The sequence below is a fragment of the Crotalus tigris genome, unplaced genomic scaffold, assembly GCF_016545835.1.
Source record: "Crotalus tigris isolate CLP2741 ecotype Arizona unplaced genomic scaffold, ASM1654583v1 scf7180000017685.4511686, whole genome shotgun sequence".
Classification (NCBI taxonomy): Eukaryota; Metazoa; Chordata; class Lepidosauria; order Squamata; family Viperidae; genus Crotalus; species Crotalus tigris.
In genome coordinates, this window is record NW_024096565.1 from 3,562,034 (window position 1) to 3,589,531 (window position 27,498).

Here is a 27,498-nt window from a genome sequence, read left to right on the forward strand (position 1 = left end):
ACTCTTTTGTTGGTGAACAGATCCAGGGAAAATAATGGAAAAACATACTGTCATTTTAAACAAGTGAAAGTTATTTGACAGAATTGAATTGTTAAATGATTTCTGTAAAAGTATTAAGGTACACTTCTGTGTTGATTAGATAATCAATAATTATTCTCTCATTTGCACTTGTTTTAATTGACAAAAGGGACTGGGCTTCAGATTAGACATTTTCTGTGAGCACTTGCTTTGTTTCAGATTGCAATTTTTAAAACAAGAATGATTTTAAAAATAATAATCTTACGTGCATCACAGTGCTTGAATGGTTCATTGCACATCATGTATAGTTCCAAACAAACTTGCAAGGAAGGGTTGTCCTAATAATGCAAAGGAAAGGAAAGTGGGGGAATTTTTTGGGAAGAAATTGAAAATTTTCCCTCTGTGATTTTTTTTGAGATTATTTATGTTATACTGTAAGCCCCATTGGAAGCCAGTCACCCTGTCCCAAAACTTCCACTACTCCAACCCACATTGTTTAAGAAGGACCTGTTTCTACAGAAGGTTTTTCAATAGACAATTGAAAAGATCAGGAGACCAAAGAATAAATATGTAGTTTATTTATCTTAACACCCATCTATCCCTCCACATACATGCACACTTTCTGTTCTGCAGATTTTTTTTACTACAGACATCTTAGATATTTTTCTTTACTGTATTATGTTTGGATACTTACATTTTTCTTGTTACTGATATTTTTCTAAGCCATTAAAATGTATTTTGTTCCAGATATGCAGCATAGGAAATATCTAGGACTAGTCTTTAATATCCCCGAAACATTAAACAGAAATAACTGTATTTAGGCAGTTGCTGTTGTGTCTTGTTACCTGAAATCCTACGCATTGATATGGTGGGGAAAAAAACCAAAACAGGAAGCCATGGTCCATGATTTAAAAAAAAAAAATAAAGCAAAATATCTTGTAATAAACCTGAGAAACTCATAGTTAAATCGCAGTCATCCTGTAGAGCTCTTCTACAGAGGTAACAATTTCTTCAAAATAAAGAGAATAGTTTCAATCTTCATCTTGCCTAGTTAGAATTATTAGATTGAATCATTTCTTTCAAATGGTTTGTAATCCTTTAATACTGGAAGTTAAGGACCATGCTGAGAAGCCTATGTGATTTTCCCCCATGATGACTCTTTCTGGGGAATGGAAACTTAGACAAATGGCAATATGCGTTTTAATTTCTTGTATCATAATATTGTAGTGAGAGTTTTATTACATGTTGTTAAAATATTTTTTTTCTCTGCATTTCAGAATCCTTACCTTGGGATTGGGATTTCTCATCCTTCCTTTTCTTCCTGCAAGTAACCTATTTTTTAGAGTTGGGTTTGTTATTGCCGAGAGAGTCACCTATCTCCCCAGTATTGGTTACTGCATATTGATTACATACGGATTTTGTCTGTTGTGTAAACAAGCTAACAAAAAGGTACAAACAACATTATCCTAACGGTTGACAAAATGGAAAAGAGATTTAAAAGCTGAGGTTTTTAATGTGTGTCTTCTTTCTCAAGAAATTGTTGGTTGCTGCTCTGCTGGGTCTCTTATTGATAAATGTGTGGCGTTCCATCATCCGTAGTAACCAATGGAGATCGGAGGAGCAGCTTTTTAGAAGTGCTTTGTCTGTTTGTCCACTGAATGCCAAAGTAAGCTTCTGCATTTTCTAAAAATAATAATTCTATTGTTCTATTATTGTAAATAATTATCATTTCTGGTATTTACCTTCTTGCAAAAACCTTGGGATTATTCTCTATTATATCAGCAGTTTTAATAATCAAAACATTTAGTGAAGGTATTTATTCCTAATGATTTGTCTTAGTTCAATTGTTTTCTGTATACATTTTATTACTTCATCTCCTAATAGGAAGAAAAATCCTATACATTCTATAAAACATCCAAGGTCACATTAAAACCGTTTTTAAAATAAGTAGTGAACAATGCTTCAAGTCCTGTTTAGTGATACAGTTGCTGTGTTAGTGATAGCTAATAAGAATAATATCATATTTCCTGAATAGGAAAACAAGAACCTCTTCATTGTGTGTTTAGCGACGATGTCACACCCAATTTTATTGATTGGATATAGGCACACTCATTAGCACAGTCTCGATTTCTGAAATGCCATGGGCATCGTGCCTGAATTAAAGCTTTGCCTTCAAGCCTTAAATTATTTTTGCTTCTCCATCACTAGAATTAATTTGAGTATTGTTGATGTCTGAGTTAGGTAAAAAAAACTCCGAAGATTACATGATCTTTTGTGATGCAGTGGTTTGTGGCACACAGTCACCAGCTGCAAAGCATTTTTGAAGAATAATAAATCCAGTGAACATGTGGCTTTGGGGCATACATATCCCTTGTCATGTAGACCAACAACTTCAAATGCTGTTTTATACATTTTTCGATCTGAATGTTCTATTCATTGGAAGGATCTGTGAATAAATTATGCTGTTTTATTTCTAAGCTTAACAATTCCTAAACTAATATCTTTAGGAGTGAAATGGTTTATTTATTTACTTAGGAGCACAAAATGGTAGCAAATAATTCAGAATTTGTGTTATTTGTGCAGAGGTGCTTCTTCAAAAATTGGATTAATCCCTGATTTTCTGCATTATTAAGTACAACTGGATGTTGTTAATAAAGCTGTTAATAATATATTGTATTCACTGGGCACAAATGTTATATGATCTTCATCCTCCTCTCATTACAGTTGCTTATGTCTAAAATGTGAGCAATGGAACTTTTACTTTTCTATCTTAAGTTTTCCTCTAGAATATGTCAAAAGGCAGGTTAATGAGAGAATCTGGAATATAAGTTTCAATATGAACAAAATGTAATATTGTAAATCAATTCAAAATAGGAAAAAAGTCAGTTCTATAAAGAACTTAGATTGTCACATCCAACAATAGATTTTCCCCTTAGTGTTCTGTAGAGATATGGGCATATAGAAGTAATTACAATACATTTTTATAGTATCTGGCATTATGTTTTAATATTTCATGAAACAGGGGACCCATTTTCATTTTAATTTGGAGTACAGTTCCCACCAAGACAAAATGTGAAAATATATAGACTGTATAATCATATTCTAACACACAGCTGAACTTAGTCTTTTGTTGCAGAAAGCAAACCATTCTAATCACAAAACTTAAATACGTAGCTCCTGATTTTGTTTTCTTAATTACAAGGTTGTAATTCTTAGATTTAATTTTGAAACCATAATATTTATTTGAGATTGACTACATGAAAAAGTACAATTATAGAGCAAATTGAAAATATAGTAAATTTAAATCTGACATAAGCATTCCAGCCAATTGTCAGTATCGGCATCAGTTTGATTTTCATTTGGGAATTACTTGACTTAGATGTGTAATTAAAACGCAATCTTAATAGTCACTTTCTGAATAGCATTTCCATTATAAAAGAAAAGTTTCCATACCCAAACCAATTAACCATTGAGAATTTTTTTTCATTCTCCAACAAATTGCAGCATGGATATCTGATAGAAAAATACCTTTGAGCTTTCAAACAAGCTAGAACGCTGCAGCACCTTAACTAGCTTGGAAACTAGGATGCATACAGTTGTAGCATTTCTCCTGGAGTTGTCCACCAGATGTTCATGAAGGTTTTGATAAGGATATGGTCATTGAAAGTGGTGGTGGGTGAAAATAAGCTCTGGGTCTTATTAAGTGTTCCTGATATATGGCTGGTGACCAGAGCTTCTACACCAGTGGTTCTCAACCTTTTTAATGCCGCGACCACCAACCGGTCGTAAGTTGAGGACTACCCAACTGGTCGTAAGTCGAGGACTACCCAATCGGTCGTAAGCCAAGGACTTTCCCTGCCGGGAGAGCTGCACATGCGTGGTGCCACCCCCTGCGCCGGCCGAGGCGTAGCTGGCAAGCGGCAGAGATGGCGCAGGCCGACCACCGGCTGGGCCACCAGCTGGCCCAGCCCAAGGGAGGTAAGGCACCCGCCAGCCTCCCACCCCTGGCCCTCTTTTACTTACATTTTTAGTAGTTGCTCAGCAGGGAGGGGTGGAAACTTCCAGACAGCTCGCCTTCGCTGCAGACAACTTGCAGCACCGTTTACAGAATGGGACTTTTGGTGGGCTCAGCAGGGCAGAGACAGCCTGGGCAATTCCTATTGGCTTTTGAAAGCCAATAGAATTAGACTCTATTCAAGAGAGTCTATTCTATTGGCTTTCAAAAGCCAATAGAATAAAAGGGAGTAGCACAGCTAAGGAAAAGGGGGAAAAAATGCCGGACTGTGTTGTTTGGCGACCCCCGTGAAATGGTCATTCGACCCCAAATGGGGTCCCGACCCACAGGTTGAGAACCACTGCTCTACACTTAAAGCTAAGAGCTCTTTCAATACTCTATTGCTTTTTTTTCTCCTAGCTGTTGTTTTATCATGGATAATTACATCCGCCTCTTGCATAATAATCTGGTTTTTTTGGATAGGCATACCAAGTATCATGTTAAAATACAAGAATAAAAAATACACATTTATTAAAATTGTTATAATTGTCCAAATCAAATTTCTGTTAACCAAAAGTCATATGCATTGAAATAATGTCACTGGCTAGAATGATATAGTTCTGACCTTTACTTTCAGGTCCATTATAATGTTGGCAAAAACTTAGCTGATAATGGCAATCAAAGTGCTGCAATCAGCTACTACAGAGAGGCTGTAAGGTATGGATGATTTGGAGTGCTTTTTTTAAAAAAAAATGTTGGTTTGGTTAAAAAAAGCAGAAAGCAGATATAGGGTAAGAACCTGACCATTCAGAAAGATCGTCAGCAGTGATAACAGAATATTGTACAGAATACAGAATAAAACATTAATTTAAGGAAATACGTTCTAAGCCAGTGGTGGCGAACCTATGGCACGGGTGCCATGTGGCACACAGAGCCCTCTCTGTGGGCATGCACGCCATCACCCCAGTCCTAGGCCTTCAGCTGGGTTTTATAAAACCTTTTCGCTTTAGGCCTCTGCCGCCATGTACAAAAAAAAAAGGTTCAATCAATCAGTCAATTTCAACTTCTCGCGGGGAAAAAAAAAGATCTTGCAAAGTTGGAATTGATTGACTGAACTTTTTAGTCCCACCCAGTCTGCTGTTACCACTGCAGCCATGCCCACCCAATGGGCCACATCCACCCAGCACCCGACGATGCATAAGTGGGTTTTGGGTTGCAGTTTGGGCACTCGGTCTCTAAAAGGTTCGCCATCACTGTTCTAAGCCATGTTTGTTTTAACTATATGTTCTTGAATGAACTGTTCTGGTTTAGTACGTACTTAAGGTTAAACAATATACCATGTTACAGTGGCTGGGATTTTATAGTGCACTAAGGTAAATCAAGTTTAATAAAATAAAAGGGGCTTAGCAGAATTTGGAAACTAACCCAGTGATTTAAAAATATTGGTGATGTGGCCCAGGAAAAATACTTTATAAACATCAACTGTATTAACTAGATAAAGTTACATATCTGTAAAATTTGAAGACAGATTTGGACATTAACACCACATTTTATTACTCATCCTCAAATAATGAGGATGTTTAGTTCCAGACTTTAATTAACGGCAAAGCTATGCTTTCTGTTATTGTCCTTAGGACAGGTAGTCCTTGACGTACGGCCACAATTGGGGCCAGAATTTCTGTCGCTAAGCAAGGTACCTGCTAAATCAGTCAGGTCTGATTTTACAACCTTCTTTATCACGGATGTTAGGTGAATTGTTGCAGTTGTTAAGCGAATCAGGCTTCCCTCCATTGAAGCTAGTAGGGAAGGTTGCAAATGGGACTCAACAACCATCATCAATGATTGTCAAGCTCTTAAATTTTGATCACGTGATCATGGAGATGCTGAGATGGTCATAAGTACAATGACCAGTTTGTAACCTTAAAGGCTGCTAAACGAATGGTTGTAAGTCGGGGACTACCTATACAACCATTAGCGAGCAATAAAGCATTGCTGAGATCAAAGCCAGGCTATACAAAAATGCATGTAAACAGAAACCGTTGCTTTTGAAGTTTATTTGGGTGGCTTTTCCTTTCTCTCTATCTTGTTTCGTTTTGATTTGGGGTGCGGGTGTTCAGTAGTCAGAAGTTGAGGGCAATTTAATACATGCTTGAGAGTGACGACATCTTCAATTGATATAAAAATGACAAGTGGAAGAGAAGAATTGTGGCTGTGTAGACAAATAAAATTAGGAGAGCTGGCTCCTTTGACTAAGTAATTATTTTATTTGTTTTTGTCTTTTCAACCCCAGATTGAATCCTAAATACGTTCACGCCATGAACAACTTGGGAAATATCTTGAAAGAAAAAAATGAACTTCATGAAGCTGAAGAACTTCTCTCACTAGCTGTTCAAATACAGTATGTTTTAAACATCAAAATCTAGCTGTGGGTCATCAACATATTGTTGTATTACGAATGAAAGCAAATATTGTGGAATTATCTGGATCTTTTCTTAGTTAATTTTCTGAAATATACTCTGTGATGCAGTTATGTGTAAAGTGTTTCATTAGAGGAACCTCTAGAACATTCTTCCTCCAGATTACACAAAGCTGTCTTTTTCAGGCTGTTTTTCATAAATTGTTATGCTGTGGCCTAGACCCAAAAAGTATGGTCAAGATAAGAAAAGTTTCCAGAATTTCTCAAAACTTTTCTTGCTTGGAATGAAGTACTTTGCCTGCCTCTAGAATAAATTTGGTCTTAAAGGGTGTGCAAATAGTGCAGCTACTACAAAATGGAGTTATATTATTTCTTGTCGTATACTTTGGGGACCAGTGCCATTGGCCAATAGTTTGCTTCTTTGGCATAAGTAGGAGTTAGACTGAAGATACCTGAAGGACAATCCCTTCCTTATTCAAATGCCCTTCTTTAGATTCCACCAACAAGAGAAGTTAGGGTAATTCAAACATAGAACAAGTATTTTCTGCACTTAATCTTAATCAAAAGTCCGAGAAGCAATGAGAACAAATGAGAGTAGTTTCTGGATTATAGAACATGTTTCCCTTCTCTTTAGTTGTAGGGAAAATCTATTCAGCCTGGCTTTAAGTGCATTATCTCTATTTTTTGTATTTAAATTATTCTCCCCTCCCCCTTGTCCTTAATGTACTATGTTATTACATTATTGTTTGTTTTTTAAAAAACCTTAAATTGCTTTACAGTTTTAAATTCAGATTGCATTTTTAATTTTATAAATAAGTAAGGGACATCAAAGCTGTCATGTACTTAATATGCTAAAATGTTCACAACTCTCTTTGCCTAGGCCTGATTTTGCAGCAGCATGGATGAATTTAGGGATAGTGCAGAATAGCTTAAGAAGGTATGAAGAAGCAGAGAAAAGCTACTGGACTGCAATTAGACACAGGAAAAAATACCCAGATTGTTACTATAATCTAGGACGCTTAGTAAGTGTACTTATTTATCTTTCTGCTAATGATCCTAGATCAGCCTTTCTCAACCTTAGCAACTTTAAGTTGTCTGGTCGTCAACTCCCAGAATTCCCCAGTAAGCAACACCTGGGAGTTGAAGTCCACACACCTTAAAGTTGCCAAGGTCAAGAAACTCTGTCCTAGATACGTAAGATGCGGTGAGTTTTGAATGTTGATCAGTTGCTTATTAGAGAGTATCTTCTTGGACTTTGGATTTGTTTAGGAAGATTCTTTAGGGTCTTCCACACAATGAAGTTGCAGTCTTACTTTTAATAGAAGTGAATTATAAATTAGGATTGCATCAGAATGAATGTAAACCAAACCTCACTTTGTAACTTCTGGTTTCCCAGAAATGCTCTTATGGAGGAACTAAATGTTTCTTGTACTATATATACAAGAATATACAATGTGTAAAACTATATAATAAAGTGGTGAAAATTAGCAGCACACTATTCCTATTTCAGGGGTACCCAACCCCTGGTAAATAGACCAGCACCAGTCAGTGGCATGCCAGAAACCGATCCGTGCAAACAAGCGAAGCCCCATCTGCGGGATGTGAAACCATGCCCATTCTGGTCCACAGAAAAACCTCTCTCCACAAAACCAGTCCCTGGTACCCAAAGGATTGGGGGCTGCTGTCCTATATAATTACTATAGTACAGGTAGTCCTCGACTTACAACAGTTCATTTAGTGACCGTTCAAAGTTACAACAACATTGAAAAACATAGACTTATGACCATTTTTCACAGTTACAACATTTGCAGCATCCCCTTGGTCCCATAATTAAAATTCAGATGCTTGGCAACTGGTTCCTATTTATGATGGTTGCAGTATCCTGGAGTCACGTGATCAGCTTTTGTGACCTTCTGACAAGCCAAGTAAATGGGGAAGCCAGATTCACTTAACAACCAGGTTATTAACTTATCAGCTGCAGGGGTTCACTTAACAACTGTGGCAAGAAAGTTGTAAAATGGGGCAAAACCCACGTAACAAATGTCTCACTTGACAACAGAAATTTTGGACTCAATTGTGGTCGTACATCAAAGACTACCTGTGATTGAACAATCTAAAAGTTTAGAGAGAAATGGAGAAAAGGCCTATTAATTGAACAATAGTAGGGATAAATGCTCTTTAACAAAATTAATAATAAATTAGCAGATACACAGATACCACTGCTAATTTTCTCCCAACTGTACTTGGCAGTCTTTGGGGGGGAGGGGTCAATTCTCCCTTTCCTATTAACTCTCACCAAATTGGGGGGGGAAGAGTAATTTTATTTCTTAATATTTTACTATCGTGCAAAATAATCTATGAACAGATTATCTGTCTCCTATTTCCAAACCAACCTTGATATTCCAGACAGTAACTAGATAAATGTAAATAATAGGCAAATTTTGCCTGGCTGTTACTCTTATTCTGGTGGTTTTTCTTTGTGGTTTTGTTTGATTGTTTTGCTTGCTTGTTTGCTTTGTACTCCCAACATGTAAGAGAGATAGAATAAAGAAACTTATATCGGTTGGAAAAGTCAGTTTCTTCAATCAATAAACACCAATCTTCCTTCTAAAATAAAAGAAGCACAGAATGTTGGGCTGTTTGAATGTTACGGCAATACAGCCCTTCTGATTTAAGCATGAGGGATACTTTGGGACATTCTCCATGCTTTTGGAGGATGCAGAAGCACTGACCCGCAATGTGGGCACGACCCTGGAAAAAGATGCAGCTTCTTAAAAGAATTGCATATGGGGGCTGTGTGAGATCCTGTGTGCTCTGAAGCCCCTCTTAATGGTCAAATCGAAAGCAGAACACAGCACCAAGGCATACAGGCTTTTTGTAAGCAGAAGGTCTGTAGACGATGGGGGAAATGTTCAGAAAACCTCTACCCTGTACACAATTATGTGCAGTTCTTAGTGTAAAATTATTTTTCTCACATTTGACCTTTATAAAACACTGTCCTGGAATTATAACTATTCACATTGCAGATGTAGTTGGTATGCAGCGACTCTCCTACAGTGGCACCTGTACAAGAGCTACTTTTCTTAACTTGTTATCTCATGGCCAATTGTGTTACTTTCAGTATGCTGATCTAAATCGCCACATAGATGCACTGAATGCCTGGAGAAACGCCACAGTGCTGAAACCACAACATAGTTTGGCTTGGAACAATATGATTATATTGCTCGACAATACAGGTACAAATATGTTTTTTTTCCCCCAGAGTATTTTTTTTTTCTGAATCTTGTTTAGATCTCCAGCCCATTTTTTCTGCTACATGAAGTGGGGCTCTAGTTCTAAAATAGAAATTAGAATGTCACCAACCCAAGATTTTACAGCTGCTATAAAACGGCATCTCTCACAAACTATACATAAGCTTGCCATTGCAAAATGTTGAACGTGCCAAAAGTGTGTCTTTAGAAATCGGTTTTCCATTTGTATCAATGTCTTGGTTCATGGTGTTCCAAAATACTTTTGTAAATAATGATTCAGTATTTGGTGGGGGGGGGAAATCTCAGAATTAAGCAAGAAATAAATTTATTATTACATTCTAGTATTTGAAATCATAACAGATGTAGAGGTTTCAGGCAACCATCTTTTAAAAAGACTCACAATGTATTATGTCAGTTTTATCTCACAATGGATTGGATCTTTGTATCAAATTAATTGATTAAGAGTCCTAATTTGATTAGCTTTAAAAAAATTCAAAAAAAAAAAAGAAAGGATCATCCTAGTACCTGTCAGTTTACTAATCAACTAGAAAATCTTTCATTCTACTAGTGGTTCCCTCTGTTCTTTTTCTCCAACAGCCTTCAGAAAACTCACAAAACCTTTTATTTCATGTTGGTATTCTTCAGTTTATTTCTGTATTTGATATGAATATTTCTTAATCTGGTTATATTCACATTCTGATCATGAACATGTTTTAAATGCATAGTAGCCAAACATTTATTTCATACTTTCCCTCTAGAAAAAATACTGTGCAAATTTTAATGCCCTGCTCTTCACTTGCAATTCATTTTTTATTATTTGATCTGTTCTTGTTTTCTTTAAGGAAAATAGCTAAGCATCTTATTTTGATTAAAAACAGCTATTCACCCTTGTTCCATCTCGCTCTCTCTCCTTTAATTTGTTCCTAGGGAACTTGGCACAAGCAGAAACTGTTGGAAGGGAAGCTTTGGAGTTAATACCAAATGATCATTCTCTTATGTTTTCACTGGCAAATGTACTGGGGAAATCACAGAAATATAAGGTAAAGCATTTTTCTAACCACAATTTGTAGATAGATAACTCCTACAAATCTTATTTCTCAATGATTCGGAGATTAGGTATGTCCTCATAAATGTGACTCAGTGAAAAAATTGGCAGTGGATTTAATTTGGAAACCAACACACAAAGTATGTATTTTTATGCAGACTTGGGTTGTTTTTTTGTTTTTGTTTTTTCAAAATTACAGGGGAAAGAAATCTTAAGAGAAATTGTGAGTCCTGTCCAAATTGCCTTGCCAGGTTGTGGGATGACATTTCCTAAACAGCTGTTACCAGGCAATTTCATTTATTTATTTTTTTGACCTGACTAAACTGAAGCACTGGGGGGGGTTTTTTGGATTAAGGGGTAGATAGAAATATACAAGCAGGAGTCTCTTCCAGAACAATCCAAAATCCAGATACAAATATGTCTCAGTTATTACGATTAATTATTGTATGCAAAAAGCTCAAACCATAAATATAGAAAAAAACTATTTTGTTCAGCAAATTTTTGAACTTGATGATACTTTTAGATAGCTTATTGTAATAAAAATAGCATCAAGTTCAAAAATAGTTTGAAGTACAGAATAGGTTTTTGTTCCTATTTTAATTATGATAAAAACATTTAAAACAATGTAAGTTGCATGCAGTTACAGTTTTCTTGATCTTACCTATTAAACAATAACTTTCTTTTAACAAAAGGAAATTGGCTTAAATATAGTCTTTAAAGCCTTAAGGATGTCATCCATGAAGGATCTGTAAGCTTTACAGAAATCATTTTGAAAAATGAATCATGAAAACGCTCACTGCTTTTAATTGTTTAGACTAAGGCAGGTTATTTGCAGCCACCGGGGAAAATGGAAAATTAAGAAGAATTTTATGAACAGATATGAAACAAAAGTTTGTTAGAGAAATAATGAAAACTATTTTGCCAAGCTATAAATCCTTTTTAAGTTAGAATTGTTGACTCTCTCTCTTTCTCTCTGTTTGTGTATCTGTCTGTGTGAGAGAGATTTTCCTGTAAAAATACTGTTACAGTTTATCAATGAAGTATGCAAATACACCTCAAATAGAAATACTGTAATGTCTTAGAAGTAATTAAATCCAAAAATTCAGATGATCTCTAGAGAGCAGCAAAAGGCAGGATTTGATACCTGTTTTCTGCAATTTAGAGGTGGTCTGGATTTTTGTAGCCTAGATCTGATAACTTTAGAATACCATCAATTTTCTTGAGACTAAATTTATTTGAATGTGTTGGTTTTAAGAAGTGATTTGTATGAACCTTTGGTTTCTAATGCAGCCCACAAGTGTTTTTGTGTTCTTATCAACACTGAAGTAATTACAGTCTAATTGACAGCAACTACCAACCAACAGCTGGATTGGCCTGTGAATTATATTGTCCGTATCTCCATTAGAGAGAAATGGAAGTGTGAATGCAAGTGAAAAAAATAGGGTGACATAATCACATTAATTGACCATAGAGCATGAGGTAATTGGGAGTGTTTGGTTGCACTTGACATTGTAGGCACTACAAAAATAGCTTGTCCTGTTGATCTCTTTTTCTGAATTATTCAGGAATCTGAAGCTTTGTTCCACAAGGCAATTAAAGCCAATCCAACGGCTGCCAGTTACCATGGCAATTTGGGTAAGACATTTTATAGCTCCCCTGGTGCAAACTTTTTTTAAAAAATTCAGACACTGGTTGAATTTTTTTTCCACATTCAGTGTCTTGCAGGCATTCTTCTGCTAGCTAGATTTCTCATCTGCCTGCTTGCTAAGCAAATTGCCAAAAGATACTGGAGTTCTTAAAACAGGTTTCCAATAGTATCAAGCCGATCACATTGTATGACAGACCAACCAGGCAGGCTGCCTGCTGCAACCCAGAGGTGGTGTATGTCAGTGGTGGCAAATTGAGCTGTGCTTGCAAATCACAATAAGCCCTCCTGATAAAAATAGCCATTTATGGCTCTAGTACAATCTACTCTTGTCATTCCTTGGCCTGTGTAGCTCCAAACATGTCTGCTCCAGCTGGCTACAGAGCAGGCTGCCACTGTGCCGACAGCCAACCAAATGTTTTAATGTTTTCTAAATAATTGGCAAGACTGTCTATTCGTCAACAACGCTGCTAACAAAAAATCCCTTTTGCTGTTTCAGCTGTACTGTACCATCGCTGGGGAAATTTTGACTTAGCCAAGAAACACTATGAAGTCTCTCTGAAGCTTGACCCCACAGCAGCTGGGACCAGGGAAAACTATAGTCTTTTAAAAAAGAAACTGGACCAACTGCAAAAAAAAAAAAGGATGATGTGTGAGGTTTCTTCTCGGGCTTTGAATGCAGATTGCATACACTGATGGGTAATGTGGCTACTGATCACCAGCGAGAGGTGTTGTCACCCAGGACTACAGAACACAACAACATGGGACATTGAGATGTTTCTTGAAATTTAGTGTTAGAATTTCAAAGGGGAAAAAAGACCCTAGTTTAGAACATTTTATTTAGAGAATTAAAAGGGCTTGCTTCTCCTTTTCAGTTTTTTTTTTTTTTTGAACCAGTGATGAAATCGGATGAATATTTATACAGATATCCAGTCATTTGCACTGGTAGAATCCACGTTAAAATAAAGAGTTGGAGATATTCTTCAGCAGAGCATGTGAACGGAAAACTGTTCAGTTCAGAAATGGAAATGGATGGTAACTGAAGATGGGCTCCAGCATGAGTCCAAGAGCTCGGAAGAGTAAATCTCTGCTTCCGGTGACCAACTCAAATTCGATTTTGCATTATTATACTAGGACACGTATATTTGCCTTCATTTGTGGGTGGTAACTGTTCACTTTCAATAGGAATTCCAGTGCAGTACTGGTATAGTCCTTGACTTACAACCACAATTGGGACTGTAATTTTAGTTCCAAAAGAGATGCAGTTATTAAGTGAGACATTGTGTGACTGGATCCCTGTTTCCAACCATTTTACCATGGACACTAAGCAAATTACACAGTTGTTAAGCAAACCTGGCTCCCCCAATTGACTTGGCTTGTGGGAAGCCTGCTGGGAAGTTGCAAATTGTTATTAGGTGATCGCAAGATGATGTAACTATCATCGATGCGAACCAGTTCCCAAGAGCCCAGATTACAATCACATGACTACAGAGGTGGCAGGATGGTTGTAACTGGGGGGAGGGGAGATTGTAAGGAAGTTTTTTTGAGGCTGTCATAACTTTACGCTGTCATTAAACAGACAGTTGTAAGTCAAAGACTATCTGTATGAAATATTACCTTGTGATAAGAACAACACTTTGAGCAGTGAGATTGATTTGTACTTTTATGAAGAGATTATTTGCTTCAATTACATGCAAGGTGAAGTTGCTTTTATCTGGCCAGGCTTTAATTGCTGTCCATGAGTTGTAAATACACCTGCTGAACATGAGATACAGCAGGTCGAGATTTTTCCACTGCAAGAAGTCTTTGAATTCATACTGCTCCTAGGTTCAAGTATTTGCTAAGTTAAAGTCAGTGTTTCACTAGGGTATAAAGAAGGGCTTGCTATTTTGAAGTTGGAAAATTGAGGGTGTCTGGAAGGTTGCATAAAGTATTTAAACACTTAAACTGGGTAATGATCATTACAACTTCAGACAAAGGGGCTTTTTACTCTGGATTTGATATATTAGTATCTGTTTTTGTGGTCCTATGAACAGCTTAAATCCAGACAATTTCTTGATGATTCTTCATTTCTTCTTGGTGAGTATAGAGATTCTAAAAACATACTCTAAGGTCACCTGTTAGTATTATATCTAACTTTGTGTAGTAGCTTAAGGATCAGGAAATAGTGTGTTGTTCCATGTCCATATTTATTCTTGGTGGAGTCTGTATTTTTCTGTGCTGAAGACAAAGAAAAGGATATGCACTGAGCCAGGAAAGTGAAAAAGAAATAAATATGATATGCATGTATTTTATTCTAGGATCTTAGTCCCCGGTTTCAGCTTCTTCTAAAAGTAGGACCACTATAGAGAGAGGAGTTTTAAAGGATTCTTTAGCGTCATGATTTCTGTATTAGGGATTCCACACACTTTATTAAAAAAAAAAATTCAAACAAATAGATTCTATTCAGCCTTGTGCTGTTTTAGCCATCATGGATTTTTTTAGATATTAATATTCCATCAGACAAGATAGTTATAGAGCAGGGTCGCCAATTCCTGGTCCATGGATTGGCACCAGACCACAGCCTATCAGGAACCGGGCCATGCAAGCAAGGGAAGTCCCACCTGCGCACACACAGGATTCAGGCAGCGCATGAAACCATGCCCCCTCCCCCCCCAGTCTGCAGAAAAATCACCCTCCACAGAACTGATTCTTGGCACACGAAAGGTTATAGAGAATATTTTAAATATCTAGAAAGCCCACATGCCATATTCATTTCATTACAGATTCTGGAATAAAGTAAGTGTGCTCCTTATTTATTTTTCATTTTCCATTATTGAAAACAAAGTCAAATGCTGCCTTTCTTCCTGCTTATATATATATATATATATATATATATATATATATATATATATATATATATATATATCCAGATAGTTGTTAACATCAGATTCATGCTCATTCAATAATAAGAGCAATTTTCTGGGAACAGAAACCTCCATATTTTACAAAGCATGTAGCTTGATGCTGTCAATTTTGAAGATAACATGATACTGTAATTTTATTTTTTTCAACTTTAAATATGTTCGGGTTCTCTCGTTTATTCAACATTAAATGAACAGATTCAAGATAGAGATATAACCATTTCTGTAGTACTTGCATATATTAAGCTACAACTGTGTTTATTCAGATTATTTTCCCATTACACTTCAATGTATATGTTTGTGTACAAGTACTAAGGATCTCTTGGTGTTCAAAAGTCTATTGTTTTAATTTTTTTTAAAAAAATAATGATGCAGGTATCAATCTTGTCAGACAAAATATCTGATTGGATAATAGAATTCAGTGTCACCGGTTGTAAAAGCTTTATGATTCTAAAAATCCATTTGGTAATTGAGTTTTTCCTGACCTACATCATTTCAACAAGGCTTCAGTTATAAAAGTTTCTAGATTTTAAAATACTCCTAGCATTTGATAATAATTTGTGGCAAAACTGAATTTGCTTGATCATAAGTAGCACAATTTATTCTGTTATGGGAAGACAGGGGCAAAGAAACACTTTTCAAGATTTTACAGCCACACTGCAAAATGAGAGAGAGAGATTTTATTTCTTACTGGTTCTTTTCCTAGTAGTGCAGTCTTAAGCAAACCCATGTAACCATCACAGATGGTTATTAGAACAGAAACTGTCCCATTTTATCAGCTTTACTAGCTGGACCAGATAGGAATTGCAACCAGATGAGCAAATTCTATTCTGTTATAAAGCTACGTTAATAGAATCTTGCAAGTCTGAAAGCACCATTCGCCTACCATTTTTACAGCCCGAAAAATTAGGGTCTCTTCTGAACGTCTTCCCTGCTCACTATCCAGCTGCGGACGATGCTGTCTCTTATCTGATCATTCTCTAGGCAGCATTTCTTGGCTATTCCTTCCAAGGTCTTTCCCACATACCATTATATATGTAGAGGATCACTTGATTATGAACAATTAAAAGTTGACTTTGGCTATAATATTTATAATAAATAATATAGGATATAAGATCATGCTCTTTAAAACAATAGATCAAGAGAATCCTTCCATAGGCTTCATTATAGAACAATTGTCATGAAAGTTATCCGTTTTCTCTTTTCTCTATGCTGGTTTTCTCCTTTCCCTTTTACTTGTTTCCAACTGTCACTTTCTCTTCTGTAACTTCTTCTCATTCTTTCTGCCTACTTAAATCTAACCCTTTATTTGCTTTAACTGAAGCCAAATTAAGTACTGTATTTATCATATCAATAATAACTGGATATTACTGATAGAATTGGACAACATATTTCCAGTTTGAATAGAAATGGCCTCAACATTCCTTCTTTCAGGGTGGAAGCAGTTGTTTTGAGTTCACACAAGCTCTTCCAACTTTGTTAGAAATTTTCCAAGTTGCATTTGAAGCTCAAAATATTTGACCCCAATTTGAAATACTTTCCTATTTGACAGCCCATGTCAAATTCAGAACAAATATTTCAAAGACAATGTAGGGAGGCTTCAACCTTAAATGTGTTCTAATCTGAGACATTTTGCACAACCCTAATTGCTGATCACTGTATCATTGCTTTGCATTATGTGTTCTGAATTAGAAAATCAAGACATTATAAGGTGAAGTTTATTTTAAATTTATGGGGTTGAAAATTTTTATATTTTACTCTTTGTTTATATTACCAAAACTATAATTTCTTGGTTTTTTTAAAAATTACCAATTAGTTAAATTACTGCCCCAAATCATATAGAATTCTTGTAAATCCTTGCAGAAGTTCCTTGTAAAATTTACATACATAAAAATCTTGAATTCAGCATGGTTGAAATTATAGGTCTTTGGAGGAGCTAATTTCAACAAGCACAATAGGATACAATTGATGTGTTGTGTGAGATGAGGCAATTGGGTTAATCCAAACCATGATTCAGTTAGTCAGCATTTACATGTGACACAACTCAGACCAAGAATAAACCAGCAGGGAGCTGGATCATTAGTTAATTTCCTTTCTAATAGAGTTGTAAACTGCATGTGGCTACAAACATATTGAGTACTCAAAGTGACATTTTTAATGTGTTCTTGTTAGTTTGCGTGTGTACATATGGTTTTTTAGATGAGATGTAAATGATTTTACTTTTGAATATAATTATTAAAACTAATAATTTATTTTGGAGTTATTTGAATAGCATTTTAAAACACTATAAAAGTACATTACACCTCATAAGATTTCTGGGATATGTTAGGGTTAACTCTAGGTTTCCTGAATCTAGTATATCAAGAAAGGCATTCAAATAACTTGTCTAATTCAGAGGTCCCCAACCTTTTGAGCGCCAGGAACCGCTTCCATGGAGAGAGGTTTTTCCACAGACTGGAAGGGCGTGGTTTTGTGTGCTGCCTGCATCCCGCGGATGGGACTTTGCTTGTTTCTGTGGCCCAGTTGCTGGCATGCCGCGCCCCGGTACTGATCCACGGACCAGGGGTTGGGGACCCCTGTCCTAATTCATTCACTAATTGTTCACAGTGTTGGGTACATAAATCCACAGTGGAATATTCATGTGTCATTATTTGCTTCTGGTAATACCCAAGAGTCTTGTGATTGTATTAATTTCCAGTTGTGGTAAAAATTCCAGCAGTTACCTATGAGGAACATACATCTTTCCTACTTGGTCTACAGAAACATCAGCAGAAAGGATTAACAAAAAAAATTAAGATTGTCTCTGCATGGCTGAAGCCCTGTCTTTTTTTGGTTGGGGGTTGCAACACCTATCAAACGCATTAGAGACAGCCCTGTTTTTCTATACAACTTATCTTCTTAGAGATGGCTACTTGCCCGTGCAAAACATTATTTTGACATAGATATTAGTGAGTGCTTATTAACCTTTCCTGGGACAGGTGTGAAACTGACAGGCTACTTGTTTATGGCCTTGTCCGTGGCAGCATAGGACATTTTGTTACTGATCTGGTGTCAAATTTGTGAGAGATTTACATCTTGTTTTTTAATTACTGCCTGCCAATTTCAGTGGGATTTAGAGCCAAAGTACATGTTATGCACTAGATGTTTAAAAGAAACCTTAGAAGGTGATGATTGATGGAGGGAAGGCAATAGGGAGGATAGGAACATTTAATCAATTTTCTTCCTACATATTTTTTTTTCCACAAAAACTCTCCATGTGTCAAGCTACTTTGATTGGCAAATAACAAATTAACCTGATGATTTAGAATGCAATTAATAAGTCTCTTTCAAACATTCCTTCAGACTTCTAGATTCTGTATAGTATGGCACTCAATGCCTTATTTGCAACTGGATGGATGCATAGGATCAGGCTATAAATCATGTCTTTTTCTAAAATGAAACAATAGATGTTTCAGTTATAAATTCCTTTGCTGTTTATAATGTCTTTGAGGATTGCAGCTCAAGGTTTACAGGTGCTTGCAAATTTTTGCTCTGAACTTTAATCTGATAACAAATCGGGATCCCTTTACAGATAGTCCTCAACCTACGACAACAATTGAGCCCAAAATTTCTGTTGCTAAGTGAGACATTTGTTAAGTGAATTTTCCCCATTCTACAACCTTTTTTGCCACAGTTGTTAAGTGAGTCACTGAAGTTAAGTTAGTAACTTGTTGGTTAAGTGAATCTGGCTTTCCCATTAACTTTGCTTGTCAGAAGGGGGACATTGCAACTGTCATAAATATGAGTCAGTTGCCAAGTGTCTGAATTTTGATCGTGTGACCATAGGGATGATGCAATGGTCATAAGTATGAAAAACGGTCATAAGTCACTTTTTTCAGTGCCATTGTAATTTTGAATGGTCACTAAATGAACTGTTGTAAGTTGAGGACCACCTGTACTATATGGTTCACTTTTGATAAATTTCATGCCATAATACCGTATATGCTGGCGTATAAGGCGACTTCCGCAAGTGTTAAAATCGGCGCCAAAGACAGGGGTCGTCTTATACGCCGAGTCGTCTTATACGCCGGAAATACTGGTAGTTTCCGGCGTATAAGACGACGTTCTAGGAATGCGACTCGGCGACAAAGACGGGGGTCGTCTTATATGCCGGGTCACCTTGTACGCCGGCATATACGGGTACTTAGGATTAAGTAAAATTTTGCTAAAGTTGCAATCCTATATATAGTTTGCTGGGAGTCTCCATTCACTGGCATTTGTAAATATGATGGTATCTTGGTACTTGTCATTAATCCATTCTGGGAGGAGCAACGAGAACTAAAAATAAGTACTGAGCAAACCATGTGACCTACTCCGTGACTCTTTATATTGGCCAGAAGAGGTAGCAAGTCTTGAGGCAGCCGATGCTAGCAAGTTCTACCTTGCACATTGAGTACTAGGAGAAAGATAAGTACTGGGACAAGATTTTAGTTTCAAAATGCATCGAGTACCAAATTTTACGAATTTTGAAGCAGCCGAGTACCAAGATATGACTATATTAAATTGGTTGTAAGAATTGTAGCTGTTTGTTGTAAATATTAACAATTTTGTAAGTATGGATTTTGCACAGGATACATAATGGGATTTCTGCATGTATTAGAACGCACAGAATTATCTAGTTAGTTTGGTGATATGTTCAATGTTTTTTGTCTATGATACATTATAAGTTTATTCAGGGAGCCCTTGTTAAACTGTAATAAAAATTTATTAATATAAATGCATGAAGCTTCTAAATGTAGTGTTTTACATGTCTTCATGGAAGTCCTTCAATGTTAATAATTACAATATTGGTGCAGCATGTTATTTTGGGTTTGTGCCTGAGCAAGTCTTAAATTTCAAATCAGCATCTCTCGCAGTGTGAAACTGACTTCTGTCCAAGATTTAGATAATTAATTCCTAGCTGTATAGAGGTGGTTTTTGACTTATGATCCATCACTTAGCAATCTTTCAAACTTACGACAGACTCTCTCCCCAAAAAGGTACTTACAACACCCAGTTCTGAAGTTCTGACAGTTTCTGGCAAAATCATTCCATACTGAACAATGGGTTTGCTTAAAGACCACAGTGATTTGCTGAGTGATTGCCATAAAAAGAGGTAATAAAATAGGTCACATGGGTGACCTGCTTTATGACTGTCACAGCTTACAACTGTGGTGGGGAGGCTCCATTACTGTTGTAAGTCGAGGATTACTTATATCTTGTAGTTTCACCCAGAAACCTAAAATGCACATTGTATTTCCTTACAGTGTACAAGCTTCCAAGTGCACAGGTTTACAAGCTTCCTTTACAGCAGTGGCTCCAAACCTTTTTTATACCCCTAGAATGCTTCTGATATATTCTCGCACTCCTTACAAAAGTTCAAAATAATGGCAACAAATTATGCATATACACTATAATTTTGAAAAGCCAGGTTTTTGCACCCCCTGGAATATCGCCGAGCACCCCTGGTTGAGAACCCCTGCTTTACAGTACCCCCTAAAGAGCTTCCATAGCTGAACTAAAGTTTTCCCAGTGCTAGTCCGTACTAGACCAGCTCCTGGATCAAGTACATTTAGACACACTGCAAAGTTCAACACTTCTGTGAATATTGCTGCAAATGGCTTCTGTTTCTCATAAGAAAAGAAATACCTTATTCAGAGAAGCAGTGGCATTCCAGCTCAGTGGTGTCACTACCGTTTGCAACCGCATTCTGTATTTCAGGCAGGATTTTTTTGCTAGCTCCCAGACACCCTTGCCTGAAATTTAATTACTTAACAAAGATTGTTCAGCAAAGCCTCTCTTCACCATGAGTGCATCTTTCCTTTAGGGTGAAAGTAATGATTGCAGTCATGTGAATGTATTAAGACAACAGAAAGCAGACATACCGTGGCCACTGTAACATAGAAGCCCATTCATAAAGCAGCTGTTACAATGAATTTGGTCAGTATTAATCAAAACCTAAACCAGCCTCCCAACATGCTTTCTATCAGCTCAGTGAGATTACAGCATTCTTACAGATACATTTGATAGCAGAATGTTTTCTTTTTTAAAGCTAGTTTGCCAGTTTCCTATTTCTATATCCGCTGTTAGCACTACAAGGCACTTTCTGAAAAAGTTCGTGCAAGTCTGCAGAGTTTCTCTTCAGGTGGAGTCTTACTCTTTTGTTGTTATGTGTTTGAAGCAAATAGGAAACCCCCATGCAGTTTAAATTGTCAATTTTTAAATGTATTCATGAAAGGAACAGGGTTGCTGCTGGAAGTGTCAGCGGTTGTATGAATTGCAGCAACATAAGGAGAATAGATCTTCCCAGCATGGCCATAAAAAAAGATTCTTCTTCAGTCTTTGTCATTCTCAGGCAATGGCTGTCCCCACTGTCCCTGGCAATGAGGTTGCCCTGTTATATCTCATTCACTGATGAGCTGATATTAAAATCTCAAACAATATGCATTTGCAATAGCAAGTGAATTTGCTTTCCTGGATCCAAAGGCACAGAATTACTTCCCAAGAAATGGCTAGCAAATAGATTTGGAGTAAAATTACAAATAGCCTTCCCCCCAACAGGCAACATAGCTTTCATGACAAATGACATGGATTCATGCATTTTCTAACTTTGTTGCTTAACCCATCCTAAGTCATAAGGGGAAATCCACTGGTTGTCTTGGCAACAGCAGTCTCCTCCCTTGCCCTTCTTTTTCTCTAACATCCAACAAATCTATGGGCATAGAACTCATGCAATCCCATCAAGTTGGATAGTTAGAAGACACATTATTCCACCCCTGTAGCTGCAGCATGAAGTTGCCCTCCTAACATTTTTAAATGACAAGTCCTTATACTTCTTTCATCTTATTCCCAGCCCATGGTATAACAGAATGACAGAGTTGGAAGAGACCTTGGAGGTCTTCTAGCCCAACTCCCTGCTCAGGCAGGAAACCCCATATCCTTTCAGACAAATGGTTATCCAATCTCTTCTTTAAAATTTCCAGGGTTGGAGCACCCACAACTTCTGGAGGCAAGTCATTCCACTGATTAATTGTTCTAATTGTCAGGAAATTTCTCCTTAGTTCTAGATTGATTCTTTCCTTGATTAGTTTCCATGATCCATTGCTTCTTGTCCTGCCTTCAGGTGCTTTGGAGAATAGCTTGACCCCTTTCTTCTTGGTGGCCGCCTGTAGACGCAGCTTAAAATTGTATTCAGCTGTTCCAGTTTTTAAAAAAGAGTTTTCTCTCCTCTCCCAACACACTTTCTAAAAAGCTTCATCAACCATATGGTTGAAGATTCTGCCAGGGCTGGGATCTCCCCAGCTTCTTTGGAGCTCCTGATGTGGCATATACACACACATACACCGCTTCAGTTGCCTGGCACTGTCCTCCGTGGACATTTTTGCTTTGACTGCAAAGATATCAAAACCTGGCTTGTACTGTGCATCTGCAGTGTGAATGCCTGTCCAGCATTCTGAATAGCACCAGTCTAGCATTACACAGGTTCTTTATATGCAGAGGGTTCCCCGTCTGAAAGAAGACTAGGTCTTCTTTTAAATAACGTATGAATGTAGAGCTTTTTTTTTTTTTTGAACCAGTGCTAGGTCTGCAATTAACAAACAGAACTAGTGTTTTCAAGAGCCTGCTAGTTCTGTGATGCAAATGTCTGAAAGAGACCTGGATTCTGCCAGTTGTCTGCTCCATTGTCAAGTTTTTTAGATGCTTCACTGAGGTCACATGGAAGTTAAGAGCAGTGCAGAGCAAAGTGGAGGATATTATCCCAGCACTTCTCACAAACTTGAAACGAGTTTCATCCCAATTTATCTTCTGTATTTCTGCTGGCCCTATCAACTAAGTTACTTTTAAACTATTTAATGCTGTTATGAAAGGGTCATGTGCACTTCTGTGACTTTCAGAACTAGGCTATAACTTTCTGTATCTCTGCTATTTGGGTTTTGTGTGGAGTTTTGCGTCCCAGAACTATAGCACAGCCCTGGTTTGAGTTGCAGTTTTTATTGGTGAGGAACCAAATCTAATATCATGGGAATGCCTGCTTTGAAATCAGTACACATAAATGAGGATGGTTAACCAGTTTGGCTGCAATGAGAAGCACAAGTGCATAGTTCCTCACTTCTGGGGATCCAAGCCAACCATTGGTCAGACATATTCCAATTACCACAAGAAGCAATGAAAGAGGCTGTAGAGGCCACATGAGAAAGGTGTGTTTGAGGAACATCAGAAGATGGACATTTTACGTGGCAACGGTGACCCTATGGCTGAAACATGAGGTCAGGCCCTCTACTGCAGGCCCAGCCTTGGCACTGCTATTGAGTACCACTGTTCATGGTGGCCTAGATGGGGGTCTTGTGGAAAAAGTAAAAGAACTTAAAAAAGACGTTTACGAATTCCAAGGGTGAAACAGAGAGGTTTATTTTTGTGCAAAGGTTCAGAAGCGATTAACAATCAGCAAATTTCTGAACAAGGGGGTGGGTCTAAACTAAAGCTTTATAGGTTTCTTTTTCTCAGGAACAAAGGAAGCATAGATAGAATCTTACATTGTATATGGAATCTACTTTGTGTAACATTCAGATAGTTTCTCACACATTAGGTCCATTTCTCATGGGAATACAATGAAGGCAGTTTTTACTTTTAAACAATGTTTCTAAATATGCATTAGGTCATTCACGTACTGTTAATACAGCTTTTGGCTAACACTGCTTTCTTCCAGAAATTATGCAGACACATGATTTTTGCTTTTAGTGATTTTTCATTATTATTATTCTACTTTATTCTTCTTTGTTCTATGTTATTCTATTTCTTTCCCACTTTACAGGCAGATAGGGAAGATTTTATTTTGTTTGGAGCAAGATGATATACCAGCAGAGTCAAATTAGGCATTTCCAAATTTTAGGCACGCTCAGTCCAAACTGTTGCCATCACTGCTATACAACATCATTCCCTTGAAGATCAGATCTTGCTGGCTTTTCACAGGGTCCTGAAAATGTAGTTTTGCCTTGGGACCTGGGCATGTGACAGAGCCTCTGCAGCAGCTTTACAGTCCTGATTGTTTTGATGTTTGGTTTCCTGGCTGCAAGTTTTACTTATTTTATTATTTTATATGCTGTCCAATTTTTTTTCTCATTTTTTATTTGTTGCAATGTTCTTTTTTGTTTTTATATTTGCTTTGTTTGTAAGTCTCCCAGAATCATATATATGAGATAGTCATGTGTACCCATATATGTGTATATAAAATCACACATATACCTAAAGAAACATGAATAAACATTTGCAACTTTAATGGGGGGGGGGAAGTCACACCTTCCTGGCAACAACCCCCTCCCCTTCATCTACATAACCGAAAGTCCCTTTCTAGCCCAGCCCTTTTGTGACGCCAGGTGGCTCCGCCCAATCATCGGCTTTTAAAGGGCCACAACCCGGAAACGACTGAGGTGAGAAGGTCGGAGATTTTACAGTCTTGGCAAGTCGATTGAGGCGGAGTCGACGGCTGTTCAACCTGGCAGGTGAGCCTTTCAAAGGTGGAAGAGTTCAGGCTGTCATAGAACCCCGAGATTGGTGCCAGGTGATTGGCTAAGACGCGTCATGTGAAATTCGTGGCGGGGCTCGGGGGGGGCTTAGAGAGAGAGAAATAGCTAGGTTGGGTTAGACCGGGCTTTCAAACGGAGCGGCGCGTGCCCCTCGCAAGACCACGTGAGGGAAGGCGAGCGATCGTATTGGTCGACCGTGGTTTAAGACCCGGTTGGAGAGCCATGAAAGGAGCTTTCGTGGTTATCAGTGACTACGAGCGGTTCGGGCGCAAAGCGAAGCCCAAAATCTCTTTGGCTCAAGGGAATTAACTCTCTCCCCTTGAGCGGAGTCATACAAATTAACTGTTTTAGTGGGTGAAGAGAGTAAGAATGTGCCGACGAAAACTTCCTGTTCGACTGGACCGTTCACCTGTTCTGGTGCGCAGTCGCAGAAAGGCCTTTGCCCACCATCGAGGGCCAGGGAGAGGGAGGAAGGGATTTCGTTGTCCCAAAGATGCTTTTTCAAGAGGCAAGCGGACTTTCTCCTTTTTCTTTGAAGACGTTTCTTAGATGAGAAGCGAAGCGTCTTCAAAGAAAAACGAAGTCCAGTTTCCTCTTGAAAAAGCACCTTTGGGACAACCATCACCTGGATGACTGAGAATCTCCATAGACGAGGGATTTCATGACTCTTATCGGTATTTTTGGGAGAAATAGCCTCCTTCAGAGGCTGGACTCTTTTTGAGTTGAAGCGCTCAGGCCTCAGGTGTTATGGCTGAGTTAGAAATGCGCCTTTCAAAAAGCGACCACAGAAAAGTCATCCCGTTGAATAGTTTGAGAGTTGAAACCAGAATATTTAATATTTCTTACCATCTAATCAGACTAGAGCTGGTAGGGACCTTGGAGGTCTTCTAGTCCAACCCCCTGCTCAGGCAGGAGAGCCTATACAATTTGAGACAAATGGCTGGCCAATCTCTTAAAAACTTCCAGTAATGAAGCACCCACAACTTCTGAAGGCAAGCTGTTTTATTGGTTATAATTGTCCTCATTGTTAGGAAGTTTCTCCTTAACTCCAGGTTGCTTCTCTCCTTGATTCGTTTCCATCCATTGTTTCTTATCTTGCCTTCCAATGCTTTGGAAAATAAGTTGACCCCCTTCTTTGTGGCAGCCCCTCACCCTTGTAATATGTACAGTTGAAAACCATAATCCAAATTTCAGCTGTGAGGTTCTAATATTCCATACAAAAGAATGTTTCAAATGGGCTGTTCTAGACAATGTCTTTTGAGAACAAGATATATTTTATCTTTTTTACATACATAAATAGATGTCAAGGTTCTATTTTGCTTATGGTGGGGTTCATGTACTATAAGTTGTGATGTAGGGTTTTTCACATGCTATGTGGTGATAAACAAGCTATTGTGATCTACAATAAATGGGTTGTATAATCCCAGCCATTTTTGGTTTATGAAACTATAGCTAGTATCTCTCCTAATCTAGCATGTTCAATGGCTACTATCTCCCCACATCTAGCATGTGCAATGACTAATAGTTCCCCACATCTAGCATGTGCAATGGCTAGTATCTGCCCACATCTGGCATGTGCAATGGCTAATATGTCCCCACATCTAGCATGTGCAATGGCTAGTATCTCTCCACAACTAGCATGTGCAATGAGTCTTTAGCTGAGAACTATATTTGCAACTTTATTACATTTTTTACAAAAATATATTGCATTCATTTACTGTACATATAAATATTAACACCATCTGTTGCTGATCATGAGCATTTCCTTTTGGGGAGGAATTAGAATACATTCTAATTTAAAGCTGCTTTCTTTCCACTGATCAGAATTTAATATTAAGAAATATTAAACTCTGCAGAGTGCAGCGGTGTGGGCAGTCTTTGGGGGCCCTAGAATGGGCCATGTTATATCAGTGTTCCATAAGCTGCACTGGCTCCCGGTTTGCTTCCAGGTAGTAGTAGTAGTAGTAGTAGTAGTAGTAGTAGTAGTAGTAGTAGTAGTAAAGTTGGAAGGGACCTTGGAGGTCATCTAGTCCAACCCTCTGCTCAGGCAGGAAACCTATACCATTTTGGACAAATGGCTGTCCAGTCTCTTCTTAAAAACTTCCAGGGTTGGAGCATACCGCTTCTTCTAACTATCAGGAAGTTTCTCCTTAGTTCTAGTTTGCTTCTCTCATTGATTAGTTTCTACCCATTGCTTTTTGTCCTGCCTTCAGGCGCTTTGGAAAATAGCTTGGCTCCCTCTTTGTGGCAGCCCCTGAGATATTGGAACACTGCTATCATGCCTCCCCCCTTGTCCTTCTCTTTATTAAACTAGACATACCCAATTCCAGCAGCCATTCCTTATATGCTTTAGCCTCCAGTCCCCTAATCATCTTTGTACTCTTTCTAGAGTCTCAACATCTTTTTTACATCGTGATGACCAAAATGCAGTATTCCAAGTGTGGCCGTATCAAGGCATTGTAAAGTGGTATTAACACCTCACATGATCTTGATTCTATCCCTCTGTTAATGCAGCCTAGCACTGTATTGGCCTTTTTGGCAGCTGCAGCACACTGCTGGCTCATATTTAGGTGATTGTCCACTAGGACTCCGAGGTCCCTCTCACAGTTACTACTATTGAGCAAGGTACCCCCTATACTATAGCTGTGCATTTGATTTTTCTTGCCTAAATGTAGAACCTTGCT

The 27,498-nt window shown here is 37.8% G+C and overlaps 2 protein-coding genes across 7 annotated transcripts in view; both read left to right on the top strand.

Moving 5' to 3' along the window:
* TMTC4 (transmembrane O-mannosyltransferase targeting cadherins 4) overlaps window positions 1–15,729 on the top strand; it is a 51,736-nt gene extending 36,007 nt beyond the window's left edge. For all 3 annotated transcript variants that reach the window (XM_039337753.1, XM_039337754.1, XM_039337755.1), the window contains 9 exons: window positions 1,296–1,467; window positions 1,553–1,684; window positions 4,650–4,729; window positions 6,303–6,410; window positions 7,309–7,450; window positions 9,550–9,664; window positions 10,607–10,719; window positions 12,290–12,359; window positions 12,869–15,729. In XM_039337753.1, coding sequence (XP_039193687.1) covers window positions 1,296–1,467; window positions 1,553–1,684; window positions 4,650–4,729; window positions 6,303–6,410; window positions 7,309–7,450; window positions 9,550–9,664; window positions 10,607–10,719; window positions 12,290–12,359; window positions 12,869–13,065 — 1,129 coding nt within the window. In that variant the 3' untranslated portion in view covers window positions 13,066–15,729. The remainder of the gene's footprint in view (window positions 1–1,295; window positions 1,468–1,552; window positions 1,685–4,649; window positions 4,730–6,302; window positions 6,411–7,308; window positions 7,451–9,549; window positions 9,665–10,606; window positions 10,720–12,289; window positions 12,360–12,868) is intronic.
* Window positions 15,730–24,580: 8,851 nt separating this feature from the next.
* GGACT (gamma-glutamylamine cyclotransferase) overlaps window positions 24,581–27,498 on the top strand; it is a 35,327-nt gene continuing 32,409 nt past the window's right edge. For 3 of the 4 annotated variants that reach the window (XR_005556077.1, XM_039337760.1, XM_039337759.1), the window contains exon 1: window positions 24,581–24,790. The gene's annotated coding sequence lies outside the window, so the exon portion shown is untranslated. The remainder of the gene's footprint in view (window positions 24,791–27,498) is intronic. The other variant, XM_039337761.1, reaches the window with a different exon arrangement.